Here is a 15,493-nt window from a genome sequence, read left to right as displayed (position 1 = left end):
CGCTGGCAGCGCGTTCTCGCCGCCCGGCGCGGGAAGCGGCGGCAGGAGCGGCAGCGCCGCCGGGCACGGCGAACACCGGCGGACGGGGACGGGGATTGGGACGGGGACGGCCCGGGAGCGGCGCTCGGCAGCGGCCCCGCCGGGCCCGGCCCTCCCTCCGTCCGCCGCGGGAGGGTCCCGGCTGCCCTGGCCACGGAGCGGCTGCTGGAGGCGCGGACGGCGGGGCCGCGGCTCTGCGTGGACCTCGGCGTGGGCGGCAGCATGACCGAGAAGGTGTGGGGGTCATCGGGGTCCCCTCCGTGCCGCGGGCGGGGCACCGGGAGCTCACTTGGCGAGTGACCGCCAGCCCCGGGCTCAGAGTCACCATCCTGCTCTGTCCCCAAGGAGAGTGGCCGCCTGGCCTCCCAGATCCGCAGGCTGTACGGGGCAAACCGCCGCGCCGCTCGRCCCTTCTGGCTGTACCTGACCGAGTTCACCAAGGGGACGCCGATCTACGAGCAGTGCTTCCGKATGAACGACGGCTTCGCCCGGTACCTGGTGAGGGTCTGCCCCGGGGAGAGCTCAGCCCTGTGCTCTGAATTCCATTTWAAATTAGACAATTGTTACTGCTCTGTCTTTCTCAAAGCACACTTTGAACTTTTGGTGAGGAGAGAATTCATTGGAGTTTTTAGATGTGTTGATGAGTGCACAGAATGGAAACATTTTCCAAATGATAAAGAAGAACCCCAGGTCTCTAGGAGTTTGTGTGTCCCCATCAGTTGATCAGTGCACAGAACCGAAACATTTTCCAAGTGAAAAAGAAGAACCTCAGATCACTAGATCTGTAGGAGCTTGTGTGTTCCCATCAGTAGTGTTAGTCCCAGGATATCGCTGTCTGGGAGGGGCTTTGTTCTGGCAATTGTACCTTGGGCTAATGGCCTGCCTCACTCCATCTTGTGTTTTCCAGATGGATACAACTCCAGAGAGTTACCTGGACCTGTTCCCTTTGGATGCCATTGTTTATCTCACTCCTGACTCTGAGAATGGTAAATATTTCACATGCTTTAGGCAAGGGAGAACAGAACCAGAGAGTTGAGTTAGAAATTTCTTTTTGAAGYCATTCCATGCTTTGGCTGTCTGACATTGCATGAGACAGTGCGGTGTGCTCAGATCTGGTGCTAAATCTGCGCTGGTGAGACCTGTCTGCCCTCAGCCTCATCCCCTGGGGCGAGGGGGCTCTGCCCACTGCTGCCCTTGGGAGTGGGGTCTGCTGGGAGAGCRGTGTCCTGTGCCATTTACTGCTGTGTGGTGGTGAGCCAGTGTGTGTCCTGTTCCTAGTCCTCGAAGACATTGATCCGGACAAGGTGTACGTGCTGGGAGGGCTGGTGGATGAGAGCATTCACAAGGTGGGTGGTGCCTGCCCCATTCTCTCACAAGAATTCTCCACCTCCCCTTTTTCCTCAAATTCTGTCTGAACGGTGCAGCAGTGCAGGTGCCATGAGCCCCAGGCAGGTTTTGGCTCTGTGGCTGCTCAGGCCACACGTGAGGCCGTGTGTCAGCGTGTCCGTGTGTCCCCTGCAGCAGCTGACCCTGCGCCGGGCACAGGARCAGTCCCTGCGGACAGCCCGACTCCCCATCCGCGAGTACATGGTGAAAACCCCCAATTCCAGGAACTACCACTCSGAAACGCTGGCCATCAACCAGGGTGAGGGGCTGCCCCGGGGCTGGACAGTGCAGAGGGCCACACAGGAGCCTGGTGTGATCCAAAGGGTGGGAGGACAGCTCAGCCAAGGCTGACAATGTCGGGGAGGGGTGTTGGTGTCCTGTACCCCCATGGGCTGASACACCTGGTCACAGCAGAGGATGTGCTTATGCTCCTCCTCCTCTGCAAGGTGAATGCCTCTCTACTGGCAACTGCAGAGGGGCTTGTGAGCCAGGCCAGCTCCTCCAGGGTTTTACCCCTGACGTGAAGACTCTTGTCCCTCCATTGGTACCAGGCAGAGGAGGTGGCTGGGGGATTTGTGTGGGATTTTGGTGTCTGGGAGTCATGCTGGGAGCAGAGCAGGTGTGCCTCACTACAGAGGGGACACCCACAAGTGTCACATGTCAGCCAAAAAGCAGTAATGGAGGTCACCTTGCTCTGGTTGACACAGCCACTGCTTTGCCCAGAGCTCCCTAAAGTCCTCTCCAAAATACCTGTGTGCCCCTACATAAACTGCCTCAAGCAGCAGCTCATCGGGTGTTAGTGGGGACCCTCTCTGAGTCARCTGTCACCACCTCCCTGGTGTTTGGGGTGTGTGTGTGGAGCTGCTGGCACCAGCATCACAACACCCCTCTGCTCCTGACAGTCTTTGATATCCTGTCCACCTACTACGAGACACGGAGCTGGCCGGCAGCCTTGAGGGCTGGAGTTTCTTCTGGAAAAGGCTACGTGCTACCAGATGGAGAGGAACAGCTGAAAACACCGCAGTGCACCACGGCTGCCCAAGAAAACTCTTTATTTTGTGGTGAGGAGCTGCACAGGCAGGAGGCACCGACATGAGTGTGCGCAGGAGACAGCTCTGCTTCCGTCAGCACGAGGACCTTGTTGGAGCGACATCTACCTCACGAGTGCCATGCTGGACATCTCCTGTCCCCCTGAGCAGGGAACAAAAGCTGGTGGAGCCTGGGAACAAGGCAAAACTGACAGGAATTCAGTTTTGCTTCTTTGCAGCTGTTTGTGAGTCCTCCACCTACGCTTGTTCCGGTGTGGGGAAGAGAGCTTTAAGGTCGTTTCTTCATTTTATTTAAACAGTAAGGTGAGTTTTATTTGAAGAGTAAGATGAAGTTAGGATTGCAAAGCTTATGGGMAAGGAAAACCCCCTACCATGGGACAGGACAGTGCTGCTCCTGCAGGAGAATGCAGGATGGGGAGCAGCCCCCAAGGGCACTGYGTCCCAACAACTTCAACCCAGTGAGGGCTCGGTGAGTTGCTGAAGCCTTTGGCTAGTTGAATGCATCTAATATAAAATAAAACATTTAGATCCCCATWGTGTCCCTACAGTTACTGATGAGTGGTGTCTCATCACACCTGACACACACAAGTCCCTGATCCCCGTGTCCCTGCTGGGAGGTGCCTGTGCTCGGCTGTGCCCTGCACAGAGCAGTGACACTGCCACAGGCACAGCAGGAAATGCGTTTGGTGCCACTGAGTCGATWCATTACCTCAGCCATTGCTGCCAAAAGAGCCCTAAAACCTCATGGCCAGTGGCAGCAAGACCTGAAGGTCACCTGAGGTAAGTTTGGTTATGTGTTTTCATTCCTCTCTCGTGTCAAGACCCTTTCACACCCCTGGGTCTCATGCACRCCCAGGTGCAGGTATCAGTGGGGTGTGCAGGAGCAGTTGTTGGGGGCTGTTGTGGTTTAACCCAGGTGTTAGCCACACCAGGGGCCCAGGGTGTTGTGTCAGTGTTGGCCCAGTGCCTGTTGCTGTGCCSTGGGGGCTCTTGGCAAGCCCGATGTGGAGATGGTCCCCTTGGGTGTCCCAGAGCCAGGGGACAGTCCTGTCCCCACAGTGCCTGGCAAGAAGTGGTGCCATCACTTGAGCCAGACTCTGCTCCTCAGCATCCCCATCACCCTAAGCACASTCAGCTGCAGCCAGAGCTCCTTGGGGAAAGGTGGCCACTAAAACCACCCCTAGGCTGGACCTGAGCACTGAGGGACTGAGCTGTGCCCCCTCCACCCGCAGGCATGGCAGTGCTGCCCTGGGATGCACAGCGAGACCACCCTGCAGCTCACAGCAGGCCAGGGTGAGTCACACCTGGGAGTGGGACAGGACAGGTCCTCCCTCACTCAGGGAGCCTGTGGTGGTCCCTGCACCGCTCTGGCTGCAGTGCTGTGCTGTTGGGGTTTGCCTGTTTCTTCTGGCAGACACAGAGTAATGGGGTGGGGGCTCAACGGGGCTTGTCCTGCTCATCAGCACACGGTGAGAGGAGCTGCTGACACAGGAAATGCAGCAGAGCAGCATCCTGGCCTGGGATGACCCTCTGCTGCCAAGGAAAAGCAGCTGGATATGGGATCACTGTGTTCCCTCGGCCACAGAAGGTACAGAAAGCCACCCGGGCTCCTTCTCATTAGGCCAGGATGGGTYTGATGTCCCCTTAGTCCAGAGTCTGCCTGCAGAGCAGAGTGGGTGAAAGGCAGGCTGAAAGGCTCCCAGCCTTCCCATGGGTGAGAAAGGCAGCTGAGACAACACCGTGAGACTGACCACCTGCATGGCCAGYGGGAGGCAAGGGATGAGCCCTGGGCAGGACACACACTCCAGAGCACCTGGGGCATGGCTGTTCTGGGGAGCCCAGCCAAGAGGTGCAGGCGTGTCCTCCCACGGCCATCCTGGGGCTAAACATCACCTGGGGGAGAGCCTGGGGTGGAGAGGGCTGGGGCTCTGTGCCCTTGTGTGCCCTCGCTCACCCAGCCTTTCACAGCCACGGGGATGCCCTGAACTGCTGCAGGAGGCAGAAGATGGCAGCTGAAAGAGCCGTGTGCTGGCGGGCGAGGAGCTTGGTGCTCAGCTCAGGGCACGTCTGCCCGTGGAGCTGCTGGTGGAGAGCCTGCACCAGCTGCTGGTAGGTGCCCACCACATCGCCCAGCGCAGCCCCCAGCTCCTGCTGCCTCTGCCTGCACTGCCAGCAGTGTGTCACCTGGAAGCAGGTCACTGCCAGGTGAACCAGGCGGTCGAACGTCGCTCTCAGTGCGCACTGCACCTCCGTGAGAGGCTGCTCCGTGCTCAGCAGCGCCTGGCAGCTGGACAGCAGGTCCTGGGAAGCCCAGCCCAGGGCACCCTTGCTCTCTGCACCTTGCTCTGCACATTGGTCGTGTAGGTGGGTGGCCTGGCTCCCACAGAGCTCCCCTACAACCTCCTGGAGCTGCGCAGTGTAGGYCAGGAAGCGGGAGAAATCCGCAGGGTTCATCCATGCCTGGTCCTTCAGCTGCCCCAGCACTCGGATGTGGGGGTCCTGCCCTGCCGCCTCGCCAGCCATGGGGACTGGAAAAGCTCTGCTGGGGATGCGGGGAAGGCTGCAGCTGCTGGAYGGGGGGCTGGTGAGGGGCCCGGGGAATGGGGGCGAGCTGGGCTCACCTTCACCCTGCCTGTGGGGCTGGGGAAAGCAGCTGATGTAGGGCAGCTGGCAGCCACAGCTGTCCAAACCCCGCAGCGCCTGCGARCAGCCCAGGGGCCTGGCCAGGATGGGGGCTGGAGGGCTCGGCTCACCCTCCTTGGGGTTAAAACACAAAAAGGAGTGTTTTGCAGCGCCGTGGTCTCCTGCTCCTCTCCCCAAGGGAACCGGGACTGAGGAGATGGCAATGCCAGGAGCCAGGCCGGAGCCTTTCCCCAGCGCCACGGCCGGCTCTCTGGGCACAGCCTGTGCAGGCTCCTGCTCACACACAGCTCCTGCACCCCTCATGGACAGCCCTTCACCCAGCCCYGAGCTGCTCACCGCCTGCTCGCCACAGCCTGCTCCAGCAGGGAATGGCGGCATCTCCCTTCCCTCAGCCCCCGAGCGCCCGCCGCCCTTCACACGGGCCCAAGGGGACACCGCTTGGGGACATTTCTGATGTGGACCCCTGTCCCGCAGTGGGTCCGGTGACACAGGCTCTGCCCTGACCCCRAACGAGAGCCAGGACAGGCGGCTCAGAACGCCTGAAGCACCGCCGCAATCCGCCAGGAGCTGGGCGGCCTCCGGGAACCCCACACGGCCGGCGGGAGCCATCCTGAGAGCGGGCTCGACCGCCAGCGACCGGCCCCTCAGGCGGGACATGGCCCCAGGACGGCACTGACCATCAGAATGGCGCTGACCATCGGAATGGTACTGACCATCGGAATGGTACTGACCATCGGAATGGTGCTGACCATCGGAATGGTGCTGACCATCGGAATGGTATTGACCATCGGAATGGCGCTGACCATCGGCACGGTGATCGCCATTGGCATGGCACTGACCATCGGAATAGCACCGACCATCGTCACGGTGCTGACCATCGGAATGGTACTGACCATCGGCACAGCACTGACCATTGGSACAGTGATCGCCATCGGCACAGCGCTGACCCTCAGCACAGCGATCACCGTGGACACTGCCCTTGCCAACGGTACAGCCCTGACCGTGAGCTTTGCTGCCCTGACAGGGAGCCAGGGAAGGCTCCACGCTCACAAAGAGCCTCCCCCGGTCCTGAGCCAGCTCTGGAGGGGCTTTGCTGGCCACAGGAGCCGATGGCAGTCGGTCAGCGGGGCCGGTCCCCTGCGGCTCCCAGGGCAGGGGCACTGCGCTGGCCTTGTGCAGGGTGACCAGTGCCTCACCCCGCTTCTCGTGTGGCCCGTGGATCTGCCAGCCTCCTGTGGGCACACAGCTCTCTTCACTCACACCCCTGGCACCTGTCTGCACCGGGGAGCGTTCCTGGGCAGCTCCACCCTGCCCTTTGGGACGGGGCTCAGCTGCCCCCAGGGACAAAGCGGGGTGTGCTGGCTGGAGGCYGCTGTCCTCCTCCCCACACTGCTCACCGGGGTGGTGGACATCCGCAATGGGTGAAACCACCCATTCCATCACTGATTTTGTCTCTGTGGTGTCAGGCTCCACGTTCATCAGAGCAGAGCGGGGCTCTGTGCCAGCGGCAGGGAGCCCCTTGTCCATGTCCATCCCTGTGTCCACTGTGGAGGGCTGAGTGGGTGGCCAGGAGCAGCAGCGCTGTGGAGAGCCTGGAAGAGCTGCAGGGAAACTGACCTGTGAGGTGTAATCAGTTTTCAGAAAAGACCTTCTCTTCCTCAGGCTCTTGGCGTAGGTCAGCTCCTTCTCCAACCCCGTCTGCCTCGTTGATGGGCTCTCCCCCGAGCTGTAGCACCTCAGCCTCTTTGGGATGCAGGAGGAGTTCTCTGTACCCTCCCAGCATGCTGTATCACAGCCTGATGGCAAGAAAAAAACATGGAAATCAGGAAGTAGTCCCAGGCAGCAAAATACACAGTGGGTCAAAATGCTCTCGGCACAGAGCTTGGGACTGCAGACAGAAATGTCCAGCAAGAACACCTGGCTCCTGAGGACCAAAGGAAATGGTCTCTCATGATCAATCATCTACTTGGACTTGGATGTCAAAAAAAAGGCAGAGCCTGGGTGTATGGCTACAGAAAYCCAGTCACTGATGAGGGCTCTGGAGTCTCTGTAGTTCCCCAGTTAAATTTGGGCACAGTGGCAGCACTCCAAGAGCACTGCCCACAGCTGTAAGCTTTTCATCAGAGAGAAACATGGTCAGAGGTTCCCAGCTGGATATTTAGGTGATAAAAATTTCCAGAGATGAGAGTTTTTGCCTGAACAGTGACTGTGCATTAATATAAAAGCCAAATTGATCCAATGGCACAAATCAAATTCTTAAAAGGTTCCGTTAATCATGAAAGAGCTGATTACTGCAGAAATAAGAATCGTCTCCCTTCTGAGAAAATACAATTGCCAGCAAGCTGCTCAGCCCCAGGAATCCTTGACCCAGCTGTGTACCAAGCCCCTGACCTGAGCATGACCTTTGATTTGGGGGGTGTATGGAACAACGTTTTACAGGTTTGGGGTCTCCTTAGCTGAGAGGAAGAGAGTAGAAATTCCAGATCGCCATTCATCTGAAAATTGACTTTTCCCAGGAGCCGGTGATTGCATGCAATAACAAACCATCCYGCAATGTCACTGTAACCGTGGTCTGCGGAGAATGGGTGTTCAAAAGTCTGGGGAAAACTACCAGGAGCTGGAAGGTAAGCCCCTCAGGAAGAGCAATGGGAGAAGGGGCAGCACCCCAGCGCAGGCAGTGGGAGAAAGGAAGGAAGGGGTGTGGGTTTACCTGTGGCCAGAGGGCTGAGCCTGTCYGCAGCATCGTAGAACTCCTCCTCGGAGCTGGAGTCACCGAAGCCCGGGGGTGGCTTTAGGACGAGGTCACCGGCCCCCGAGTTGTGCCCTTCGTGGGCAGACGTGCCGTGCCCCACACCCTGCGCGCTGGCCGCGGGSGATGTGCTGTAGCACAGGCTGTAGTAGCCCGTGGTGTCCATCTCGGACAGCCTGACCTCCAGAGTGGACGCCCCCGCTCCCTGCTCAGCGGGGCTGCCCCCGTGCCCCGGCTGCTCTGCCGGKGGCACCTGCAGGAAGCAGAAATAATCCCTGGCTGCCTCCCTGGCGGGGCTCCCTGCGGCACGCACCGGGACGAAGCTCTTGTCTGAGCTGCTCATCTCGTGCACGGTCGGCGTGTAGAAGAGGAACAGCTCTGGCCTGGAGGAAGAGCACGCTTCCAGCTCATCTTCCTCCAGTGCATCCATGGAGTCGCTGGAGCCGCTCGTCTTGAACCCTCGGCTCTCGGTGTTGGCCGAGTCGGACGCCTCGGATGCGCTGTCCGTGGCGTTGTCACCCCCATTCCGTGGGTCACCCCCTCCAGCCTGGGGCTCTGTGCTGCTCCCCCCGGGGCTGCAGGGCTCTCCCTGGCCCTCCTCACTGCCACACACCAAAGGGGTGTCCATGCGACACTCCAAAGAGGAATCCTGGTCCCAAGAATCTTCAGAGTCGCTGCAGGCTCGGGATTCATACCCTGGGATTTAAACAGATTTGTCAGCTCATCCTGCGGGTGGGGAGGGGGATCAGCCAGACACTGCTCTGGGGGGCTTAGGGAAGGGTGCAGCTGGACCTGTGGGGTGCTTTTATCCCACAGCAGCACCCCTGGAGATGCGCCCTGAGCCTCAGTTGACCCCCACAAGCCTGAGGCTATCGCACAATCATGGAACCATGAATTTTGGAAAAGCCCTCTTAAGATCTTCAAGTCCAGCCTTAATCATCCACAGGTGCCACCACACAGCCTCGGCTATTGGTCCCACAAAATGCTGTTCTTCCCAAGAGGGAATAATATCTCCACCCGCTTCCTCCCCACTCTTTGCCAAAAAAAGGCTGGGTTTTTAACCTTCTTCAGCTGAGACACGGTGCAGTTGCTGTTTTTTCTCTCCCCAGGTAAATATGGAGACGTTTGCATCCACAAAGAGTCTGTAGTAACCGACGATGAGGCAGACGAGGTCCTTYGCACTGTTTGATTCCAGCAGCAGAGTGAGCACCTTTTTTTGTTTATTTTTTGGGGTGTGGGGGGGAAAAGCACAAAAAATATTAGAATGAACAAATACTGTTTGTACCACAGTCTGCAGGAATAGGCTGCACAATGACAAGGAAACCCCTCTGTCTCATACTTCCCTCAGTCTGTTTTTGCACAAGGCACAAAGAATAAATCATTTTTCTTGCCTTTTGTGCCTTTGATGTGTCTCGCTGATGGAGGAAGAATCACTTCTCCCCTGTAATTTTTTTGGTTCCTATGAGCTTTCCCTCCTACATCTGTTCTAAATTTTTTATACGGGTGACACCCTCAGCCTGGTGTTGGAATTTTAGGAGAGCTGATGGTGCAAGTGACTCCCCCAGTGCTTCTGTCCCCACACAGCCACTCACCTTCAGGTCCTGCAGGTAGATCTTGACGGTGCTGACCCGCTCTGAYTCCTCGCTGAGCTCCACCCTGCTGATGCTGGGGAACTCAGCCAAGTTGGTGATGATGTTGAGCTTGCTGTTGATGATCTGGCTCACCCCGTACTTGGCGCCCACCAGCAATGCCACGTACGACTCCCTGTCCTGCAGCTGTAGGGGCAGAGGTTAAACCTATCAACAAAACCTGGGCAGGAACCCCTTCAGCTGTGCTGGGCAGGACCCTGAGCCACCCCCTCATGAGGGATCTCAGCACCACAATCCCTTTGGCACTGGGCTGCCACAGGAGCCTGCTCTGAGCTCTTTCCCCCACACAAGAACCATCAGATTCCCTGTCCCCAGGAGGCCCCAGACATGGTTGGCAGCACGTGGTTTGCTATCAGCAGCAGCACGTGGCACGGCAGGGTGTCCCCATATGGAGACCTGCTGTGGCTGCAGGGGAGAAACTTCACAACGACTTTTTCTGGGTTTGGAAGACACRTCAGTGCTTTCCGTTAGGGTGAAAGTTAATGAAAAATGAATTAAGGCATTTATAATCTGGTAGAAATCGTTCAATTTGCATGTAGGTATAAACTTTGGCATTACTGTGACCCATGGGTGAGGTCTTGCTCTGCCACAGACATTTCTCAGCTCCCTATGTGACACAGCTTGTGTTCTGTAGCTCAGCACACACCAAGGTGAGGACAGGCCAAAAAAACAACAATCCAAGGAACAGCTTGTAAAAAGAGCAGAGTTCATTTTTACAGTGAGCTTTAAGTGTTTTCAGTATCTTTTAAAGTGTTTGAAGCCTCCCCAGATTTCTCAAGTGCTTTACAACACACAAAATATAGACAGGCTTTATCTGAAGAGCAGGAGTAACAGCTTTCAATTAGAGAAAATATGCAATATTGGAGAAAATAGGCTGGTCTGTATTCTGCACACTTCAATGCAACTATGCTGAGTCACTCTGTTAGATCCCCTCACCAACATCTACCTTGATATTCCAGGACAGGCAGAAGCAGTGTGACCAGCACACCAAAAACAATCACAAAATAAACAGCTCGCACCATCATTGTGGCATTGAAGATCTTCCCACTGTACATCTTCAGCTCTCCCAGGATCTGCAGGTAGCTCAGGCGCACATGGGCTGCTGTGAGTGTGTGCTTTGTTTGGCAAGAGAGGAAACACAGWTTAGAAACAGGTGTTGCAGGCAGCTGCAGGATGGGAGACATTCTTTTGTGCACAGCTGGGTATCTGACCAACACACCAAGCACAGCGTGGACAGGCAACAGAGGTGGCCACGGACCATCCCACGTGGCCCACTGAGCATCTGGCACCCCACAGCACAGTGCAGCACAACAAACCATGCAGRGAAACCAGGGAGTGTGTGCACAGAGGGTGAAAAGCAGGAGAAAAGCCCCAAGCAACACATGGGGAGCAAACCCACGGAGGGAGGGCACTGCCTCTTCAGCCCTGAGAGACACAGCCACCATCCCATAGGCACTGTGACCTGGGGCTCACACACTACCTTGTGCCGAGGGTCCAGCAGCACCTGGTTCCGCTTCAGGTGGTAGCTGATGGCTTTCTTGATGTCCTTCCCTCTCATGTTGCGAAGCAAGGTGGGTGAGATGAAGTTTTCGATTCCCCAGTCCCTCCTGGCAGAAAGAGGGAAAGGAGCACGGGGAATCCTGGCTGTGTTGATGCCAGCACCACAGGACAGGGCAGAGGCAGAGGAGGGCAGAGGCAGCACACAGCCTCAGGTGCCTCTCACCCAAGGACCTCACTCGCTCAAATTCACTGCTACCTGCACCTGCCACCAGTTCAGGAATAGCGCTGGACAGTGTGCACTTTCATGCAAAATGCCCATTTYCACATGGTTTTACAGGAGCTAATTACAACCTCCATTAGCAGGACAGTCCCAATCTCCCCTCACCGTCCAGAGGATGGAGATTTTGTCCTTGCACACACTTTGCTTGCTTTGGTGACACGATTATGTGATTTCAGCACATTCAGTTTCCCGGACCCTGTGCCGCCGGTGAGTTTATTCACCAAGCATTAAGCACCTGTGAGGTGACAGCACTGAAGCTGCCCCTGCCCCTGCACTCCCTGCACACAGCTGGGCACATCTGTCTGCACAGCACTGTCCATCACCACACCAGAGCCTGGTAATTAACAAAGAGCTCGTCAGCACTTCCTAGAGCAGGGGGTTCTCTAGGGCAGGTACAGTCTAAGAGCACCAATGTGCAGCACGGCACACCTGCTCCTGGCAAAAAGCATTTTTTGGTCATTTCTCCACAGATCCCAATACTTCACAGGGTCTATTGCTGTTGCCCAAAKGAGGTATTTCTGTCACGCTTCTGGTGGCTGAAGAGATGCACTGGCTGTGCAAAATTGATGATAATACTCTCTCTCTCCAGATACTGCAGTCAATATTGGCAGRAGCAGCTTGGCTAACCATCACTGCGTGAGAGATCTGCAGATTCAAGTCCCTGCCCTGCCCCTGTGAGARATCAGAACCTCCCTCTGCCTCGGGACACATCCAGGTGTTCACTGTCTGTATCACTCAGGTACTTGAGAAGGGTCAGGACAGGGAGATCCCKGAGACCACCCTGCCCTAAAACGAGCAGCACAACCAAGAGGCTGCAGTGCCCTTTGGRTTCCTGTGCTGAGATAAATACCAAACAAATGGCCACCTCGAGGTGGCTCCTTCTTTCGCCACAAGAGAACACAGAAATTTGTGCACTTACTCAATGTATTTCAAGGACACTTTCTGTGGCTGAGCACAAGCGTAGATCCTCTCCTGTATGTGCAGAGCAGCCAGACGTAACGCCATGCTGCACTTCATCTCCACAGCAAACCTTTCCTGGAGCACATCACTGCAGCTCTGGAGCAAACAGAGCAGAGTTAGCTCAGGACGAGGACAGAATGAGACTGCCAACGTGACGCCACACACCAGCCAAGCACACAAGCTGATTTAAGAATTTAAGGCAAATCAAATTGAAATGCTCTGATTTTAAGTGCTCTGCATTTCACATCTATACAGCTGAGCGAATTGAGGCATGTTCTGGTTTAAAGCAAAAATGAGAATGGGCTGAGAAGGGATTCCTAATCATGGAATGCCCCAATGTCACCTGCAGGTACAGATATTCAAAGGCCACTGGGTCTTCGTGCAGGAGGTCCAAGGGGTCCTTGGGGACAAAGCACACTCTGAAGAGGCASCGGTAGTCATGAGAGTCTCTCTTCTGGACCACCTGCAACAGACAGAGGCTATCATGCCACAAACCCTCCCTCTACAAATGCACAAAGAGCCTTTGCTCACACAAACCCACAATTGTTCAAAGCTGCTGGCAAGCAGATGGTGCAGACTGTCCTTAACAAACACAAGGAGACTTTGCTAATGTTTGTAATTTTATCTCTGACTCTTTGTCTATTTTCTTCTTCACCCTGCAGTGGCTCAGAAGCCCTTTGACAGYGACACTTCATTTAAACACCCACTGATCCCAAACACTTGCAGAGTGACCAGGACAGAGGCTCTGGGGCTGTGTGATAACAGTGTGGGAAGGGGCAGCTGCTCTGCTTTGGAGCTCAGTCACAAGACACAAAGCAGCCCTAAACAGACCCCTGAATCATCAGTGTAATGTCAATACAATGTCAAGACTSTGAGTTAGACATCAGCATATTTTATTCTGGGCAAATCCTACCCAGCAGAAATCCTCTGACCCATGTGCTCAGTGGTCTGACAGCACYAGCCACCATGGGACTTGAGCTCAAAGATCCTTGTGCATCCCCTCCAATTCAGGATATTCTCTATAGGAATCCATGAACCCCTCTGCCATCCAACAGCCCATCAGCACGGAGCTGAGACACCAGAGCAGGCACCTCCTCACAAACTGAAAGAGCCCAGGGCTACTGTAGGAGAGGCAAGATTGCAGGAGCTCACCTCATATTCACAGGACACCAACTACTGATTCAGGATTTAATCCAAGTGGCCCCTGCCTGGGTGAATGCTCTGACTACTCAGGGAACTGTAAAGAGCATGCACAGCTGTCTTAGGGCTGTTTTGAAGCTCAGTCCTGTGGGCACTCCAATCAGGGCAGGATGCTCCCAAAGTGCCACTTCCCAAGGCACGTGGGTGAACACCACAGCAGCAGTGGATGGCATCAGGCTGAGGTCACCCCTCTGGTGACACCTGCAGCGCTGGGCTCCCCCTGCCCCTCACTGGGCTCTGCTCACCTGCGCAATCAGCTCCTCCTCGTGCAGCAGGTGGATCTTGGCCAGGTTGTACTGCTCCTCCAGCACCAGCGCGAAGTGGGCGATGCTGCGGATGGACAGCTTCTCCTGCAGCGTCAGCACGATGTCCTGGGGGCACAGGGGGCACAGGGGGCACACAGAGCTCAGATGTCACTCACACACCACGCTGGTGCCACGGTGTGACTGCAGCCCGCAGCAGCACACCAGGCACGGATGGACAGAGCACACCAGGCAGGGAGGCTGCAGYTTGACACAGCAGGAGTTCAGCAAYATGGCAAACCCCAGGGTGTCACAGGTATCAAATCCATTCTCTGGAGCTGCCTGTCCTGAGCTACCTCACACTCACAATTTTGGTTTTCAGCTGGGTGGTGTTGAGCACTTTCTCTCACCCTTGATCCAAGTGTTTGCTGTGTTTGTTATTCCAGCTTTGCAGAAGTCTACAACAGTTTAGATATGGATGCCCTGTCCCTGAAGTGTCCAAGGCCAGGATGGACAGAACTTGAAGCAACTTGGTCTAGTGAAAGGTGTCTGTCCTCATAGCAGGACATGGTCTCTAAGGTCCCTTCCAACAYAAATCACTTTGTSRTTCTGTGATTTGTGAAGAAAATACAAAGAACTGGTGAAAAACACTTCTCCTTTCCATTAAGCAAGAATTTGAGAGCACATTTATCAAAATCTTACCCAATCTCACTGAAACTGGTGTYTCAGTTGTAATAGAGAATTCTGTCAGTATATTACAAAGCTTACTTTTGGCAAAAAGAAAATATCACCTCAGGTTTGACTGAGCACAAATTGAAACAGAAGCCCTTGGACTCACTCAAATGTCTTTCATAAATGTTTGACTCAACTCARTTTTAAGCCAGGATGCCTCAAGCCACAGAAGTATTTCTGGAAACCACTAACCTGGGAAGCAATTTCACTAATTTAGATGTTTCTGGAGGGCACAGGTGAGGGCTGCTCTCAAAAACTGGGAAAACTTGTTCCATGTCAGAGCTGAGAAACTCAAGTCAAAGACAAAGAGCTAATCYATCCTTTAGAAATTAAACCCTTGGGACAGGCATCCAAATCCCTCCTTACAACTCACCTCCCCTGTCCTTACCACCTCCTTGCTTAATTTCACTATTTTCTTCTTCTAGACCCTGCAAATCAAAAGACTTGCAGACATTTACTTGCCTGACAGACCACGATGGTTTTGTAAAGCTTGGATGAGCAAGACAAACTCCTCCATTTTGAGGAAAGTTTTCACTGCATGATAAATAAAATCTCTTTGTGTTTCCGCTCAATATTCTTTCATCCTGACAACCCCAGAATATCTGTCCATCGTGAATCTTTTCCACTGCATCTGCACTGCTGCAGGACAACACGTATCCTTCAAGGAAGTTACAACCTCCCACCAATGGGCATGGCCAAATCTTACTAAGTCAAACTTCAACCGTGAGCAGCTACAACAAGCAGGCCAGAAAAACTGCGAGTGTGTGAGCCTGTGTGCAATGATGGATCCACAGCTCTGCAGWGCAGCACCACCTTTTGATGGGAAGGAAGGCAGCCTGTCTGTGATGCCCCTGGCAGATGTGATCTGAGGGWGGACCACTCCTCATTCTGGAGGATCAGTGCCTCAGATGCTGCACTTTCCYGTGACGGGGTTAGTCAGTGCTCATGTCTCCAGAGCAGAGCACCCTCAGCAGTGCRGAAATGAGGCTGGAACGTGGAAAACCCAGCACCAGCCAGCAATTGCCCTGGACAATGCAATCAGGAGGCTGCGAGTGCCCTGCCTG

At 55.3% G+C, this 15,493-nt stretch overlaps 2 protein-coding genes across 2 annotated transcripts in view; one reads left to right on the top strand and one right to left on the bottom strand.

The window, feature by feature from the left end:
- Positions 1-3: 3 nt before the first annotated feature.
- On the top strand, positions 4-3,002 carry TRMT10B (tRNA methyltransferase 10B; the record flags this gene model as incomplete). The annotated part of the gene is made up of 6 exons (XM_057385933.1): positions 4-273; positions 385-537; positions 947-1,025; positions 1,318-1,385; positions 1,561-1,684; positions 2,328-3,002. Coding segments are annotated over 6 exons (888 nt in total), but the record flags the coding sequence as incomplete, so codon positions are not given.
- Positions 3,003-4,431: 1,429 nt separating this feature from the next.
- The window catches only part of FRMPD1 (FERM and PDZ domain containing 1), a 19,390-nt gene continuing 8,328 nt past the window's right edge, over positions 4,432-15,493 (bottom strand). Inside the window, exons 8-17 of the mRNA XM_057385948.1 lie at positions 13,701-13,826; positions 12,599-12,718; positions 12,215-12,351; positions 10,996-11,122; positions 10,535-10,630; positions 9,459-9,641; positions 8,929-9,076; positions 7,828-8,562; positions 6,090-6,913; positions 4,432-6,023 (exon numbers count right to left, since the gene is read on the bottom strand). Of these exons, the coding sequence (XP_057241931.1) occupies positions 4,437-6,023; positions 6,090-6,913; positions 7,828-8,562; positions 8,929-9,076; positions 9,459-9,641; positions 10,535-10,630; positions 10,996-11,122; positions 12,215-12,351; positions 12,599-12,718; positions 13,701-13,826 (4,083 nt within the window). The 3' untranslated portion in view covers positions 4,432-4,436. The remainder of the gene's footprint in view (positions 6,024-6,089; positions 6,914-7,827; positions 8,563-8,928; positions 9,077-9,458; positions 9,642-10,534; positions 10,631-10,995; positions 11,123-12,214; positions 12,352-12,598; positions 12,719-13,700; positions 13,827-15,493) is intronic.

The sequence above is a fragment of the Malurus melanocephalus genome, unplaced genomic scaffold, assembly GCF_030028575.1.
Source record: "Malurus melanocephalus ecotype Western Australia unplaced genomic scaffold, MMel_1.1 scaffold_890, whole genome shotgun sequence".
Lineage (NCBI taxonomy): Eukaryota > Metazoa > Chordata > Aves > Passeriformes > Maluridae > Malurus > Malurus melanocephalus.
This window is presented reverse-complemented; position numbering and strand designations above follow the sequence as displayed.